At 41.4% G+C, this 13115-nt stretch overlaps 1 protein-coding gene across 6 annotated transcripts in view; it reads right to left on the minus strand.

Annotated features, from left to right (window-relative positions):
* pcdh15b (protocadherin-related 15b) overlaps positions 1–13115 on the minus strand; it is a 202743-nt gene that overhangs the window by 60566 nt on the left and 129062 nt on the right. For all 6 annotated transcript variants that reach the window (XM_064319957.1, XM_064319961.1, XM_064319963.1 and 3 more), the window contains 5 exons: positions 8761–8910; positions 7718–7911; positions 5631–5763; positions 5087–5166; positions 1592–1685 (listed from right to left, as the gene is read on the minus strand). In XM_064319957.1, the coding sequence (XP_064176027.1) occupies positions 1592–1685; positions 5087–5166; positions 5631–5763; positions 7718–7911; positions 8761–8910 (651 nt within the window). The remainder of the gene's footprint in view (positions 1–1591; positions 1686–5086; positions 5167–5630; positions 5764–7717; positions 7912–8760; positions 8911–13115) is intronic.

Consider the following 13115-nt stretch of genomic DNA (forward strand, 5'->3'; position numbering starts at 1 on the left):
GGAAATAAAAGGCTTAATAGTGTTTCTCTAGACTGGGGAATTCATTTTACTGTAACAATTTATTACTAGTTGCTGCATATAATGGCATAAAATAAAGAAGATTCATCTTTTATCTAGTAAGGTTGATCAGACCGATATCCCTTTTCTTTTACAGAGCTGCGTTCATGCCATGACTGCACACTGTCCCCTACTTGGAGTACGACAGAGTTACAGGTCTGTCTGCTTTCCATAATCCCACTAAATACCCCAGAGCCTCGGTCAGAGGTCACACAGGTCAGGAGTTCAACGCCCCCGTTGACCTGATTCCGTTCTAATCTTTCCCATACCTCACTCAACTGAACACTTAGGTTAGTCAGTTTGGTAAAAATTGGCCAATGGCCAACTGATCTTGAAAGGTCAGTGCATTTCAAAGACCTCTCCTGCACGCACTTCAGTTTTGCAATGAGTCCATGATTTCATGAACAAAGAGGGAGTGCTGTGGTGATAGAGCAGGGAAATAAACTGTCAGCCAGCAGTGGAGGGATTTAAGTAGTGTCCTCTGGTGTTTCACTCTCCTTTCCTAAGACAATCGCACAAGATTTCTCCATTAAAGAGGAAAGGATTTATCACCAAAGTGGGAAAAATGCCAATTAAACTGCCAATTAAGGTGACTTCTGATTAAATCGGGAGGGGATATTTAGTCATAAGCGCTTGGCAGGAGACAGAGATTTGTATTCATTTTCCACAAAGGTCACAACGTTCCCAAGTTAAACCTGCATTAAAATGCTGCAGCTGGCATAAATGACTCTAATGTGACACAAATCTGTCTTTGACACTTCTGTCATTGAGCTAGAGGTGAAAAGTAAAGCGAGGATTTGAGAACCATTAGTTACTACTTAGTCACTGTTTACTCAATACGTTTTATGAAATACTGATAGAATAGATGAATTTAAAATACATACTCCAGACGCACCAAGTGAACTCACTGTCACAGCTATTGTACATTATAATGCACTCTCATGAACCTTTCTTAACTCAGATTACATTTGTTGGGCTAAAAACAACTTATTTGGAAATACCATAGCTTAGAAGGACATTTAATAGTGTTATGCAATAGTATAAATGACAAAAAACAGGCAGGTTTTAAGTCTGGCATACATTCAATGAGGTGTATGTTAATCTTCTGTGAATCTGAAATGCAAAAACCATTAAAGTCATCCATCTAGCTAAAAGGGGAAGTATATAAATCTGTAGGACTTGCACTGGCATGAACTCCTTTATCATTTCGCTTCATCAGTTTTGAAGGAACCCCTTTTAAATACATAATCACACGTCTCTATGCAATACTCCCCAAACTGAATAACATAAAATAAGTCCACGCTGCATAGCTGCAATCCCCTCCCCATTCATTTATCTTTATTCTCTAAAATAATTACTTCCTGGCCTATGGAACATGCTTTGCACTGCTGCCCATTCTTCTCCATTTAGTTAAATTCCTTTTGTGATTTTGACCAGGGGCCCACCCTTCTACACAGGCCTCGGGAGCCCGCGGGGACACAGGAACATGCAAAATCTCGCTACGCCTGTTCCCCTGGCAGCAGGGGGACCGTACCCCCTCTGGGCGACCGTCGCCGGCGGTGATGGACAGGATGTAGTGATCTGTGGTCTCCCTGTCCAGCGCCTTCCCCAGTAAAAGTAGCCCTGAACTGTGAGGAGAAGAAACAAATGAGTTCAGAAAACTGTAAATGTGCCACAAGCCTTGTGTGAGAAAAAAATGCTCTCTTTCATTGTCTTACTGTGAAATTAAACATAAATAAATGAACAAATATTACATGAAACACTATACGTGATACAAAGGCTTCCAGTACATTAGATTAAACTATAAACATCACACTGAAATAAGGATTAATAAAAAAATGTCAATGTAAATATTGCATTAATAGAATTGTTGATTTTTCAGAGACACAAAAAATCTGTTTTTTTTTTTTGGTACAAAATGCTCTTGGCAAGGCATAAAATTAAATAAGCAGGCACTTTTTAAATGGTGGACATGTTCATTGTTTTGGTTTGCATGGCTCAGATTGATGTAGACATTTTTAAATCTCTTAAAGAAGCAAATATCCAATTTTAAATGAAATAAAAGGCGGGACACAGGCAGGTGCACCACACAGTGACATGCACACATTCCACCCAGATCTCTCCTCAGGGGGCAGATTATGCGTGGCACCATTGTCAATCACAGCATTTAAATCGCAAAGGAACTTGGACTGAATTACTTGGACATGCATGCTGCTATGATTCCAGAACTTTCGCAGGGCATTGATTCAATGTTTAATTGCAGGGGATTAATTACTGGGATTAAGATTAATTCCTGTCAGATTTACTTTCTAGTTTGTATTCAACTCAGTTTTGCAGTGCTGTTCCTGACTGGGGTGTAATTTAAAGCTAGTGTGATGCTTTGTCCATGTACGTGTGTACTTATTTTTCTTTCTATTCCTTTCAACTACAATTTGTTCTCCAGAGTTTGCGCTGCAGTATACAAAGATTTATGGGAAAATGCTCAGAGGCATTGCTTCAGTAATAGGTGGCTACAAATTATCCAGTATGTACCTTTTGCATTCAAATATTTTTAACTGCTATTTGTCAGGAATATGCTTTAAAAAATACAGGGAAGATCTAACATCTGTCTTTTCAAATTTTCTATATTATTAAAAAACAGATTTAATTTAGTATTCCATGTAATGATAGTAAAATGACATATATTGTTTCATTCTGAACTTAACCCTCAATTAACCAGCATGAGAGAAGCATTCATTCATATCTGTATAACAAACAGTCCTGCATGTGTTTTGGCCTGCTACACATTGCTTGAAAGAACAGCTAATTGCCTCATGTTTATTTATAAAGCATTATAAAGCGGCTAAGAAAAAAACAAAAAAAAAACAATCCATTTACACTGCAAGAACACCAATGATGATAATAACAGAAAATGAAAGATAATCATTCATAGCAGCTGCACAACATCAGGCTTTAAGGTTACAAATAAAAGGAAATATTTTTGAAAGAATGACGAACTATCAAATTATTGGAAGCTGGGGACCTTTCTCTTCGAAGCCAGAACAAAGCAGAGGTGACTCAACCGATTCAAATCTCTTTTTCTGCTCAGCATTCCTGAGGCTGAAATGGCCGACAATTGTTTGATGTGAGCCACTTAACCCGCAGTTTTGCGCTGGTTTCAATTCTTTCTAAAGAAAAACATATTTTTTAAAAATGTTTTCCGGTGTATTCTTTCATCAGAGCCTCTCAGTTCTATGATACCATTGTGTCTGCAGCCCGTCCTTGCAAGAAAAAAAAAAATCAGTACTCACACACTACAGTAAATGAAATGTTTGGCAATACCAAACCAGTAGGTAAGGTATTCAACCAAGGTATTCTTTTATGAAAAGGCTTGAGAAGTGGAATATCCTTTACTTTGAGAGCACCATTCCATTGGTATTGCAGAGAACCTTCACAGGACTGCGGTATTACAGGTAAATTTTACATCCGATTCAATGTGGAATTTGGAGTGGAACTGCCGAAGTAGCAATAGTCATTTCCAGAAAGCATGATAACATAATCACAGCAGGGCAGAAGAATCACAAATGCTTTTCTTGCTGCCGTACATTAGTGCCAATCATGTACTTTTTTATATAAATCACTTGAAAATCTGCCATTACCCAAGAATGAAATGTATGACATGTCTGTGATCATGTCACGATTCGTCTGTTTACCTGCCCTTCGCTGTTGGAAAATTACATTCCTCATGATGACAGAGCTTCCCTTTGAAAATATGTTCTCAAGCCAAAAAATAAAATCAATTTGGGAAAATAACAGTTCGACAAAAACATGGAAATTGACTGAAGAGGATGGGCCTCGATCAATCAGGGAATACGGCTTGAACGTAAGATTCACAATCTCCCAATACAATTGCTTTGGCCAAGTGCTTCAGTTCTATTTGCTTGTTTATTGAAGAAACACTAACAGCTCCAAACTTATTCAGATTTTATATTGTTTTCAGTCCCAGTGGTTTTAAAACCATGGGAAAGGTTAATCATGATCTTTCTTTTCAGATGTTGGAAGAATCTTGTAGAAAGTGAGGGCATCTCTTCCAGTGTCTCTAAAATGAGAGCCAAAAAAAGCAGTGGAGGCTGGGCTGTTTACATGTCCTCACAGAGGCTTTCACTCTACCCTTTCCAATATCTCTCCTCTGCGGCCTTCCACAGTGGAACCGACGACACTACATCATTTAATTTAATCTAACAAAGAGTTTTTTGATATTTGATATACAACGACCCAAACATATTTACCAACCACAGACCATTTTAGCTTCTCAAAACAAAAATAAAACAACAAAACCAACTTTATTCCGGTTTTCAAATAAGGAAATTACCAACTATATACTGTATTTGTATGTATTACTTGTTAATAATTAATTTCATCTGCAAAAGATCTCCTGAAGCATCTGAGGGCGCACTTGAGAAGGAACAAGATGAGGACTAGCAAACTCAGCTCAGCAGAGATTTGGGGAAAGGCTTCATTGTATCGGATACCCTCACTTTGACCTCACATTTCCAAAAACTGACCATGTTATGAGCTAAGACAGGGATTCTTTGGGTTGGGAATGAGTGTGTAACATACTCTCCCTCAACCTTCACATTACTCAAATAAAACAGAGCACTCAGTATTTGCACTGCACTACCAAGTGTACATGTGGTTGCCTTCGACGCACGTTGACACCTGATGTATCATGATGTCCATAATTGAACATACTTCATGATACATTTGAATAAAGGGTGAGTCAGAGTAAATGCATTTTCTCATTAAGTGGGACATGGACTCTGAGAGTTTTGGAATCCCTGCTCCAGTACATAGTCACACCTAGACATGTGTCAGATTAAAGTTTTAAAAGTAAAAAACAAATTAAAAAAGAAAAAAAGCATACAAAGTTCAAGGATTTTTCAGATCGAGTTGCTGGACACATTGATATATTCTTGCTCAGTATACCTTGTCCTTTGGAAATCCCAAGCCAACTATTCATTAATTCAAAAAGACCCATGACTGAGCTTACGTTTCTGAGAGGTTGAAGTTGTTTTCTGAATCACCGTTTTGGATGCGGTATGTGATTGGATCCCTTTCACGGTCCGTTGCCTGAAAGGAAAAGAACAAAAACAAGATAAATGTATATAATAACCGTGCAACGGTCCAGACATGCAATATCGACAGATGCAAAGAAGAAAATTCAGTCTGGCCTACAACGGACACCTGGCATTCATAACAAAGACAGAAACCAGGTCTGTTCGCAACAAAAAACTATGATCGCAACTGCAATTACTTTAATCTCTAAATTACTACTCTGAACGACCTTTCAAACTCACTGCACACGAACACTGTAACCTCTTCCTGGCACAATGGAGACACGTCAGCTAGGCGGGCGTCCTTCATTCGACACATCCGTTCAGAAAGGCCTCTCTTTACTCAGTACCTATAGCATGAACTGAGCCCAGCCAGCGTACAGGGATGCTATTGTGCTCGTGGTGCGTTCTCTCAGAGTGGTTCGACGGGGGTCTGGAGGGACGCCGAGGCGTCGGCAGGCCCAGTGGCCCCCGGCTCACCTGCAGGTTGAGCAGAACGGCCCCCGTCCTCATGGCTTCGCTGACCTCCAGGCTGTACGTGAAGGAGGGGAAGCGAGGGGGGCTCTGGTTGTTGGGGGGGAGGACCTCTATGTACACGGTGGTGATGGAGCTCCTGAAACGCAGAATGATGAGGGGGGGTTGGCAAGGGTTACTGATGTGCTGGTCACGCGCACCGCTGCGCCTAAATAATGGCGCCGGCCTGGATTCGGTCAACATGTCTTCTCAACTTTGAAAAAGCAAGTGTGACTTCCTCACGTGGTTTGGTGGAGGCAGTTTAATTTTGGTGCTGGCTTAACTTTGCAAAAACTGTGTGTGTGAAGGGGTGTCAAGAAGAGTGTGTGTCTTGGATACATTCTGTAAAAGTTAAGGACACGTGGATTGACCCAGAAACGATGATTAAAAAAACAAAGACGCTAGATGGGAAAGCTAGTTTAGTGGTTTAGTGTGAAGAAAAATGTCAGTCGAGTGTACTCACATTGTTTATATTCACATGCAAGAAAAAGGATTAGGAAAAGGTCAGATAAACATGTTAACAGTTTTGTTCAGTTAAAAGTTAACCATTCATTTTCATGTTGCTTAGTGTCAGTGAATGCATGACAAACTGAAAAAAAAGTCTGTAAAACAAAGTAAAAAAAAAAAAAACAGAATTGGGGAAGCTGTGACAACAGTCAAACTTTTGTTGATCAAAACACAATATTGAGGATCTTGGAAGTCTCAGCACTTTAGATATGTATTGCAGTGATAAAGCAGCAGACTGCATTCTCTTGAAATACCTGTTTATGCTACTTTATTTGGATGGGCACACTTTGTTTTGTTACTCTCCAGTGGTGTGCTATAAACCGAATTCTAGCCCTCTCTTGTAAAAAAAAAAATTGTGAGATGAACCCTCCCTGCTCTTTCCATCTTTAATCCCCAAATATAATGCACCTGGTGCTTCCCTACAAAGCTCTTTGCTGTTTTTTTTTTTACCCCATCCCCTGCTTTTTTTTTTGGAAAACCGATCGCACTGTCACCCGCTGCTCGTTTGTCATGCTGAGTGTGTGTGCTCCTCCTACATCTTCCTGTGAACCAGCGACTGTTTTCCCACCCTATGAGAAACAGAGCGTACTACAGAAGCTGTTTTACGGCACGCGGCTCACATGGTACTACAGAGGGAAGAGGCGAGAGTGAGAGGTAGAGAGGAGAGGTATTTCAGGTGTATGTCCCATTGAAGATGACTGGTGGGTGGCTGCAGAGTGGCTGCTTTGTACTCGAGCAGTGGAAACCTGAGGAGTCACAGCCAACTTACAGTAAGTCCACTCTACAACAGCAGCGTAGCCAGAAATGTTCATACAGTTTGGCCTGCTACAGTACGTGGGCCAGAACTACCTAACCGAATTTACAATTGGGTTTGGTGGTTCAACCAAGATAAATGGGTGGGTCAAGATTCTATTCTTTACATTTTGTATGTACATTTTTAAGGCAGCTTTCGTTTACTGCAAAACAGTCAGCCCTGCCCTGCAAGACAGACCCTCTTGTCATTACCAAATTGGCTTCTTCCTTCTCGCATACTGCCGTTCCACATATAATAGTCTTAGGAATTTCCCATTGCAGCTGTGCTGAGGAGTTCAATAGATGCGCGAGCACACACACTAAGCACCTGCACGGAATAACACAATAAACTTTCGGGACATGCAGAATCTGTTCCTATCACATGTTGTCGGGAGTTTTATTGATCCTGCGAGGCCGGCGCGTAGCGGAGGGCACAAAGGCGGCGTGATTAAACAGGGCTGGCGAGGACGCGTCTGCAGTTATTCTCTAAACCCCGCGTTCCCACCCGCCGAGGTGCCAGACGGAACGGTGGCGCTGATAATATTAGCATTGCCGCGGCGTTCGGTGCCAAGGCAAATCTTTCAACCCTCCCTGGTTTTATCGATTCGGAGGCGGAGGGGGCGAGCGAGCCGCAGTGGGGCCCGCGCTTGCCCGAACGCGACCGGCTCGCCAGCGTTTCCCAAAGCCCAAACACCACACCCGCTAACCCCGCCACCCCACACCCCATCCCACACTCTCATCCTTAATTGATTTACCTTCTCTGAGACTCGTGGGCGTTGTCCTCGGCCTTGACAGTCAGGGCATAGGAGCGCCCCACAGCCAGGCGGACCCCGGGCGCCACGGCGATCAGGCCGCTGCGGTTATTGATGGTGAAGTCTCCCTGACCGCCGGCCAAGATCTCGTAGCTTATCAGCCCGTTGGGACCCTCGTCCGCATCCAGGGCCATCAGCTGAAAGCAGAAGCGGTGAGGTTGCACTCTTTTCCATGTCTTTGCTGCTATGGAAACAGTCTGCAATGCAGTGCGTCCAGTATGATTGCCTGCATTTATATCCATAGTTGCCTGCATTTATATCTATAGCTAGCTGGATCCATAAGTGGACTTGGGTGGAATCATCAAACAGTCCAAAAGTTTAACACACAAGTTACATTTTGCAGTCTTATCAGCTAGGGTATATATCTCCACTCCACAATCCTTTTAGGATCTGTTAGGCTGATTAGAAACTCCTTGCTTGAATATCCACCTTATTAATATCAAGTGGCTGCCCGACCAAAGGTGAAACCATAAAACGTATAGCTGTAAAAACATAAAACCATAAAAACATATACCTAGTCATGCGCAATATTCTTCACGTCAGAATAGCACTTACAGTAACAGCAGAATTTTATTTTAGAGACAGTAAGTAAGACAGTGAAGAGAGTGAGACAGAGAGAGGGAGAGAGAGAGACAAAGAGACATAAAGACAGAGAGAGAGAAAGAGAGAGAGAAAAGAGAGAGAGAGAGAGAGAGAGAGAGAGAGAGAGAGAGAGAGAGAGAGAGAGAGAGAGAGAGCTGCTGACCTTCTGTTTCGGCTTCTGGCCCAGCATTTCTAAGCAACTGATGCAGATCATGAGCTGACCACAAATGAGCCATTACCCAACATCTTCCAAACCCAAATTACCAAAGAGAAAGCCTGCTGAGACTAAGGCCACACAAGACTGCTGCACTTATTAGCGATAAGCCATTAATAAAGGACCAACCTAATGCTATTACTCTAAGTAAGTGGTCTGTTTGCAAAAACAGTAAGTAGATATTGATTACCCGTAACACTGTTTCCCCCGGTTGCATGTCTGTGTAAACATCGACACTGTAGGAGATGTTGGGGAAGGTTGGAGTGTTATCGTTGGCATCGATCACTGAAATATTAACAGTCACCGGTGCACTCTCCTGGACCCCGTCAGACGCAATCATCTTCAAGAAAAAAACAAACAAACAAACAACAGAAAAACAGTACAATATTTAAATAAGCCCTAAGTGTTAGAAATTCCACAATATATGCTAAGAAAATCCCACACCTAACAAAAAATGTCTGTCTTTCTATCCTACAGAAACATCAAATATCAAGAGACTTTTTTGTAAAAATATGCTATTACCAACACATGAATTCACTGGAGAATCTCCATTTATTAATTGAAGATCAAATCCGTATTTTATTCACTCGAGTGGGCGGCAAGGAAAAAGAGGCCTTCCTGTTCATCATTTTGCTGGCCTCTGGGGACCTGTATGATTTTTCTTTTCAAGATCAGGGCAGCCATTGAGAGATGCAGATGGCACTTTCTCCCATGTTCATTATTTGTCAGGTGGAGGGTCAGGCAAAGGGGCCGCCGTCTGGAGGGACCTGGTTCTAAACATGACAGAGACGTGATGGAGAAGCACAAAAAGGGTCGGGCTTAAGCTAACCAATAACAATGAGACGGTTCAGAGACCTTGCGGGACCCATAAAAGGAACACAGGACAAGAGGTCTGAGCTGAATGAGGGATTTTAGGTTTCCGTGTCCCTATGAAATGGATCTTGTAAAAATGCTGATATTGAAACAGTTCCAGGAAACTAACAAATCACACAGCTGTCGACTGCGGCAATTCCCACCTTTCCCCTGATGAGGATTAGCCTGACCGCGTTGCAGCGGTTCACTCCCACACTCCCCCTGATGGGGATTAGTCTGACCACAATACTCTGGTCCACTTTTATCCCTGGCTTTCCAATGACTTCACAGTTTGAACTTGAAAAACTTACTTTATGTGGTATCCTGCACTTTTCACTTGCTTGCCACTACCCCCCCCCCCCAAATTGGAATCCCAAATTGTGCCAAGCCACCTGTCCTGTCCCATGTTCACGGAGCACTACAGGTGATGCCTGAGCACTCCTCCTATGCACTCACCTGTGGGAAAATAATCTATTTTACAACACACAGCTCACACAATACTACAGAAGATTAAATTATTATCATATTATAACAATATATTGTTCATCTGGCTCTATCCTAAAGTCAACCGTAGTTATTTTAGGCAGTCAGTGACTACTACATGTGAAATGTGCCTGTAATTATACACAACGGTGAGAATTTTGTCTCTGAGGCCTCAGCTGGCATGGATACCATGTCTTGCTGCTTTAATCAATCTCTGACTGTGAGTACGAGAGGCAGAAGAGATCTGGAGTGTTTGGAATGCTAACTCTCCCGGACTGGGTCCCCAGAGTCCGGAGAGAGGGAGCAGACTCCTATTTGCATTCAGAGAGGTATGAAGAATCCTTTTTTTTGTTGCCATTTTTCTCCCATTTTCTCCTCAATTTAGTTGTTATACCAATTCCCCATGTGTATCACGGTCCTGGTCGATGCGGTATCCTTCTATTGGTCTGGGGAAGGTGTAGACTACCACAAGCCTCCTCCGATACATGTGGAGTCGCCAGCCGCTTCTTTTCACCTGACCGCGAGGAGTTTCACTGGGAGAGCGTAACGCGTGCAGAGGTTCACGCTGTTTCCCCCAGATCCCCTCCCTGCTGAACAGGAGCCCCCACCAACCAGTAGGAGTCGCTAATGCAACGATCAGGACTCATACCCTCACCGGCTTCCCACCCGCGAACACTGCCAACTGTGTTCGTAGGAACGTCTGACCAAGCCGGAAGTACCGCTGCCGGGGATTGAACCCGGGTCTCTGCAGTGGTAGGCGAGTGCTTTTACCTCTACCTCTTTTACCCAGACGGCCCCAGAATCCTGCATTTTATGCAATAATTGCATGGTTGATGTGTCGGAATAATGAAATTCACCTATTTTGAATTACACCAAATTTAAAAAAGAAAACAGATATTAAAAAATTAAAAAGCACCACTATACACAGTAATGAATTATTTTGACATGGAAAATGTGTTGATGTAGAGGAATGTATGTCATGATTTTTAGCATGAGCATGAACACCTTTAATCTTCTGATCACAAAATAAAAATTGCATTGCCCGCAGACTCATCCAGCAATCTTATATACTTTAGAACAGAAGATTTTGATCTGAAAGCAGTGTTTTAAATAGGCTCCTTTATGCTATTTGACAAAGCTTTTGCTTTCAAAATTAGAAGTTTTAGGTAAGGACCAAACAAACAGAACTGTAGAATTGGGTTCACTTCTGAAGATTTTCGGTTTCCTGTGTGGTACTTCTCAATTTAAAAGCCTGACAAGAGAAGTGATATCACTGACAGAAAGGCTTATCCTCAGACACAAAAATGGGAGAACTAATTGACACTTCCCCTTATAAACCAGTGCATTCATCTATAGGGAGCTGCAATGTCCGGAGCATGGTGCAATTGTAATGAGCTAACACACACACACACACACGCACACACACACACACGCACACGCACACAAACACACATATACACATACTGTATGTTTTATAATAGATAATAGATTTATCATTTTAATTAAAAGCAACAAAACAATTGCTGCCCACATGATTACAAAAATAATGTAAACTTTGTAATTATGGTATGGTATACAAAATGGAATTCCAAGTAAATTTTAAATTTCTTGTAATAAAACTGATATACTGTACAGCAGATAAATTATATAGCAAATGCAATTATGATAGTAAAATTGTTTACATGGCATAGTGTGAATATTAATTTTTCAGTGAGAATGTTTCAGTGAAATTCTTTTAGTGCTGCTTTTGCTGGACAACCTTTATGGAACAAACTTTATGGAAGGTTTGATTCATCAGTTAAATAAAAAGACCAACATTTCCTTTCAAACTGGGAAGATCGCATCTCAAGGATTGCTGTATTTTCAAATCAAAAGCGTTTTGTTCCTGTTGGCAATGCATTTCCATGTTTAGGCATGACAAACAAAAAAGACATGGTCTGACCGCAAGTACAATCGAAGGTCACTCAAATGACAAAAAACTGCCTTGTTTGCAAATACACAGTATGCCTTCCATGGCCGTTCAGAACATAGTTGTGAGAAAGGTGGATTACAGAGGATTTTACTCTCTGCATAAGTATTGCTTCATTTACAATGAATCCTGTCTTATGTCTTATGAAAGATGCATGCTCAAGAGGTCTGCAGAAACAGTTAATGAGAGAGGCTACAGTATCACATTACATTAAGAATCTCCCATTTATCTTTTTCCACAATTTAATTTTTCAATGAGTGCTCTTACGCTGATTGCTTCTTCCTATACAAACAATCAATACAAAAACACAGAGCTTTTTTACTTTATTTTCCTATATATTGCTGTATGTGCACAGACAGGCACAGGTACGCACTGCACAAAAACACGCATGCACGCACACAGGCACACACACAACTGGAAGCCTTATCGCATAGGAATATGCAAACGAAAGAAAAAAAAATCAAAGGCTATGCAATTCAACTGAAGGGCCAGATAATGACACAGAATTTTCTAAATCTACGGCTTTGAAAGTTATGTTGATGCAGCGGTACATGCTGAGGTATGAAAGTGAAATAGAAATGTGTAGTGTCTAGGTGAGAACCACAAAATAAGATCTCTGAAAATTATCATTTTTATCTGCAACGTTTGTAGAGTACTTATGTGTACAGTTCAACATTCCAGAAGATGACACCCACAGTATGAGAGAGTGATCTATAAGAGTGAACAGATAAATACTGTACAAAAAGCGAGGGTAGTTCTTTGATCACTGAAAAGGCAGTGAATACTGTGTAAAACTGAGTTGTGAGTGTATCAATTTGTGGTTTGTTTGCAATGATGATTCCACTGCTCGGAAACTGAGTGAAAATCAAAGCGTGCTCATTGAAGAAGCCATCTTCCTTTTGAAAGGGTTTCAGCCCCAAAAAACAAAATTGACTCCATGCACAAAATACATGCTCAAAAGGAGTTTTCCTTACTCTTGGCATCTTTTAGTGATTAGCAGAGCTATCTGTGGTATTTTTAGTACAGCAATTCTATATTTGCCTTAATGCAAGGCACCGGGTGGTGGCATAGCCGGATTGTGACATCAGCTAGAGTGAGTGTGTCTGGTTCAAACTTACAGGACGCTGTTTAGAATACACAATCACGTATGTCGATGAGAGACCAATTAAGTTAAAAGTACAACAGAATAAGCGAGAAGCTCAATTTATGATAGCATAGGCTGGAGGTTAAAGGCATAATCA

This window comes from Anguilla rostrata, chromosome 2, assembly GCF_018555375.3.
Source record: "Anguilla rostrata isolate EN2019 chromosome 2, ASM1855537v3, whole genome shotgun sequence".
NCBI classification, from domain to species: domain Eukaryota; kingdom Metazoa; phylum Chordata; class Actinopteri; order Anguilliformes; family Anguillidae; genus Anguilla; species Anguilla rostrata.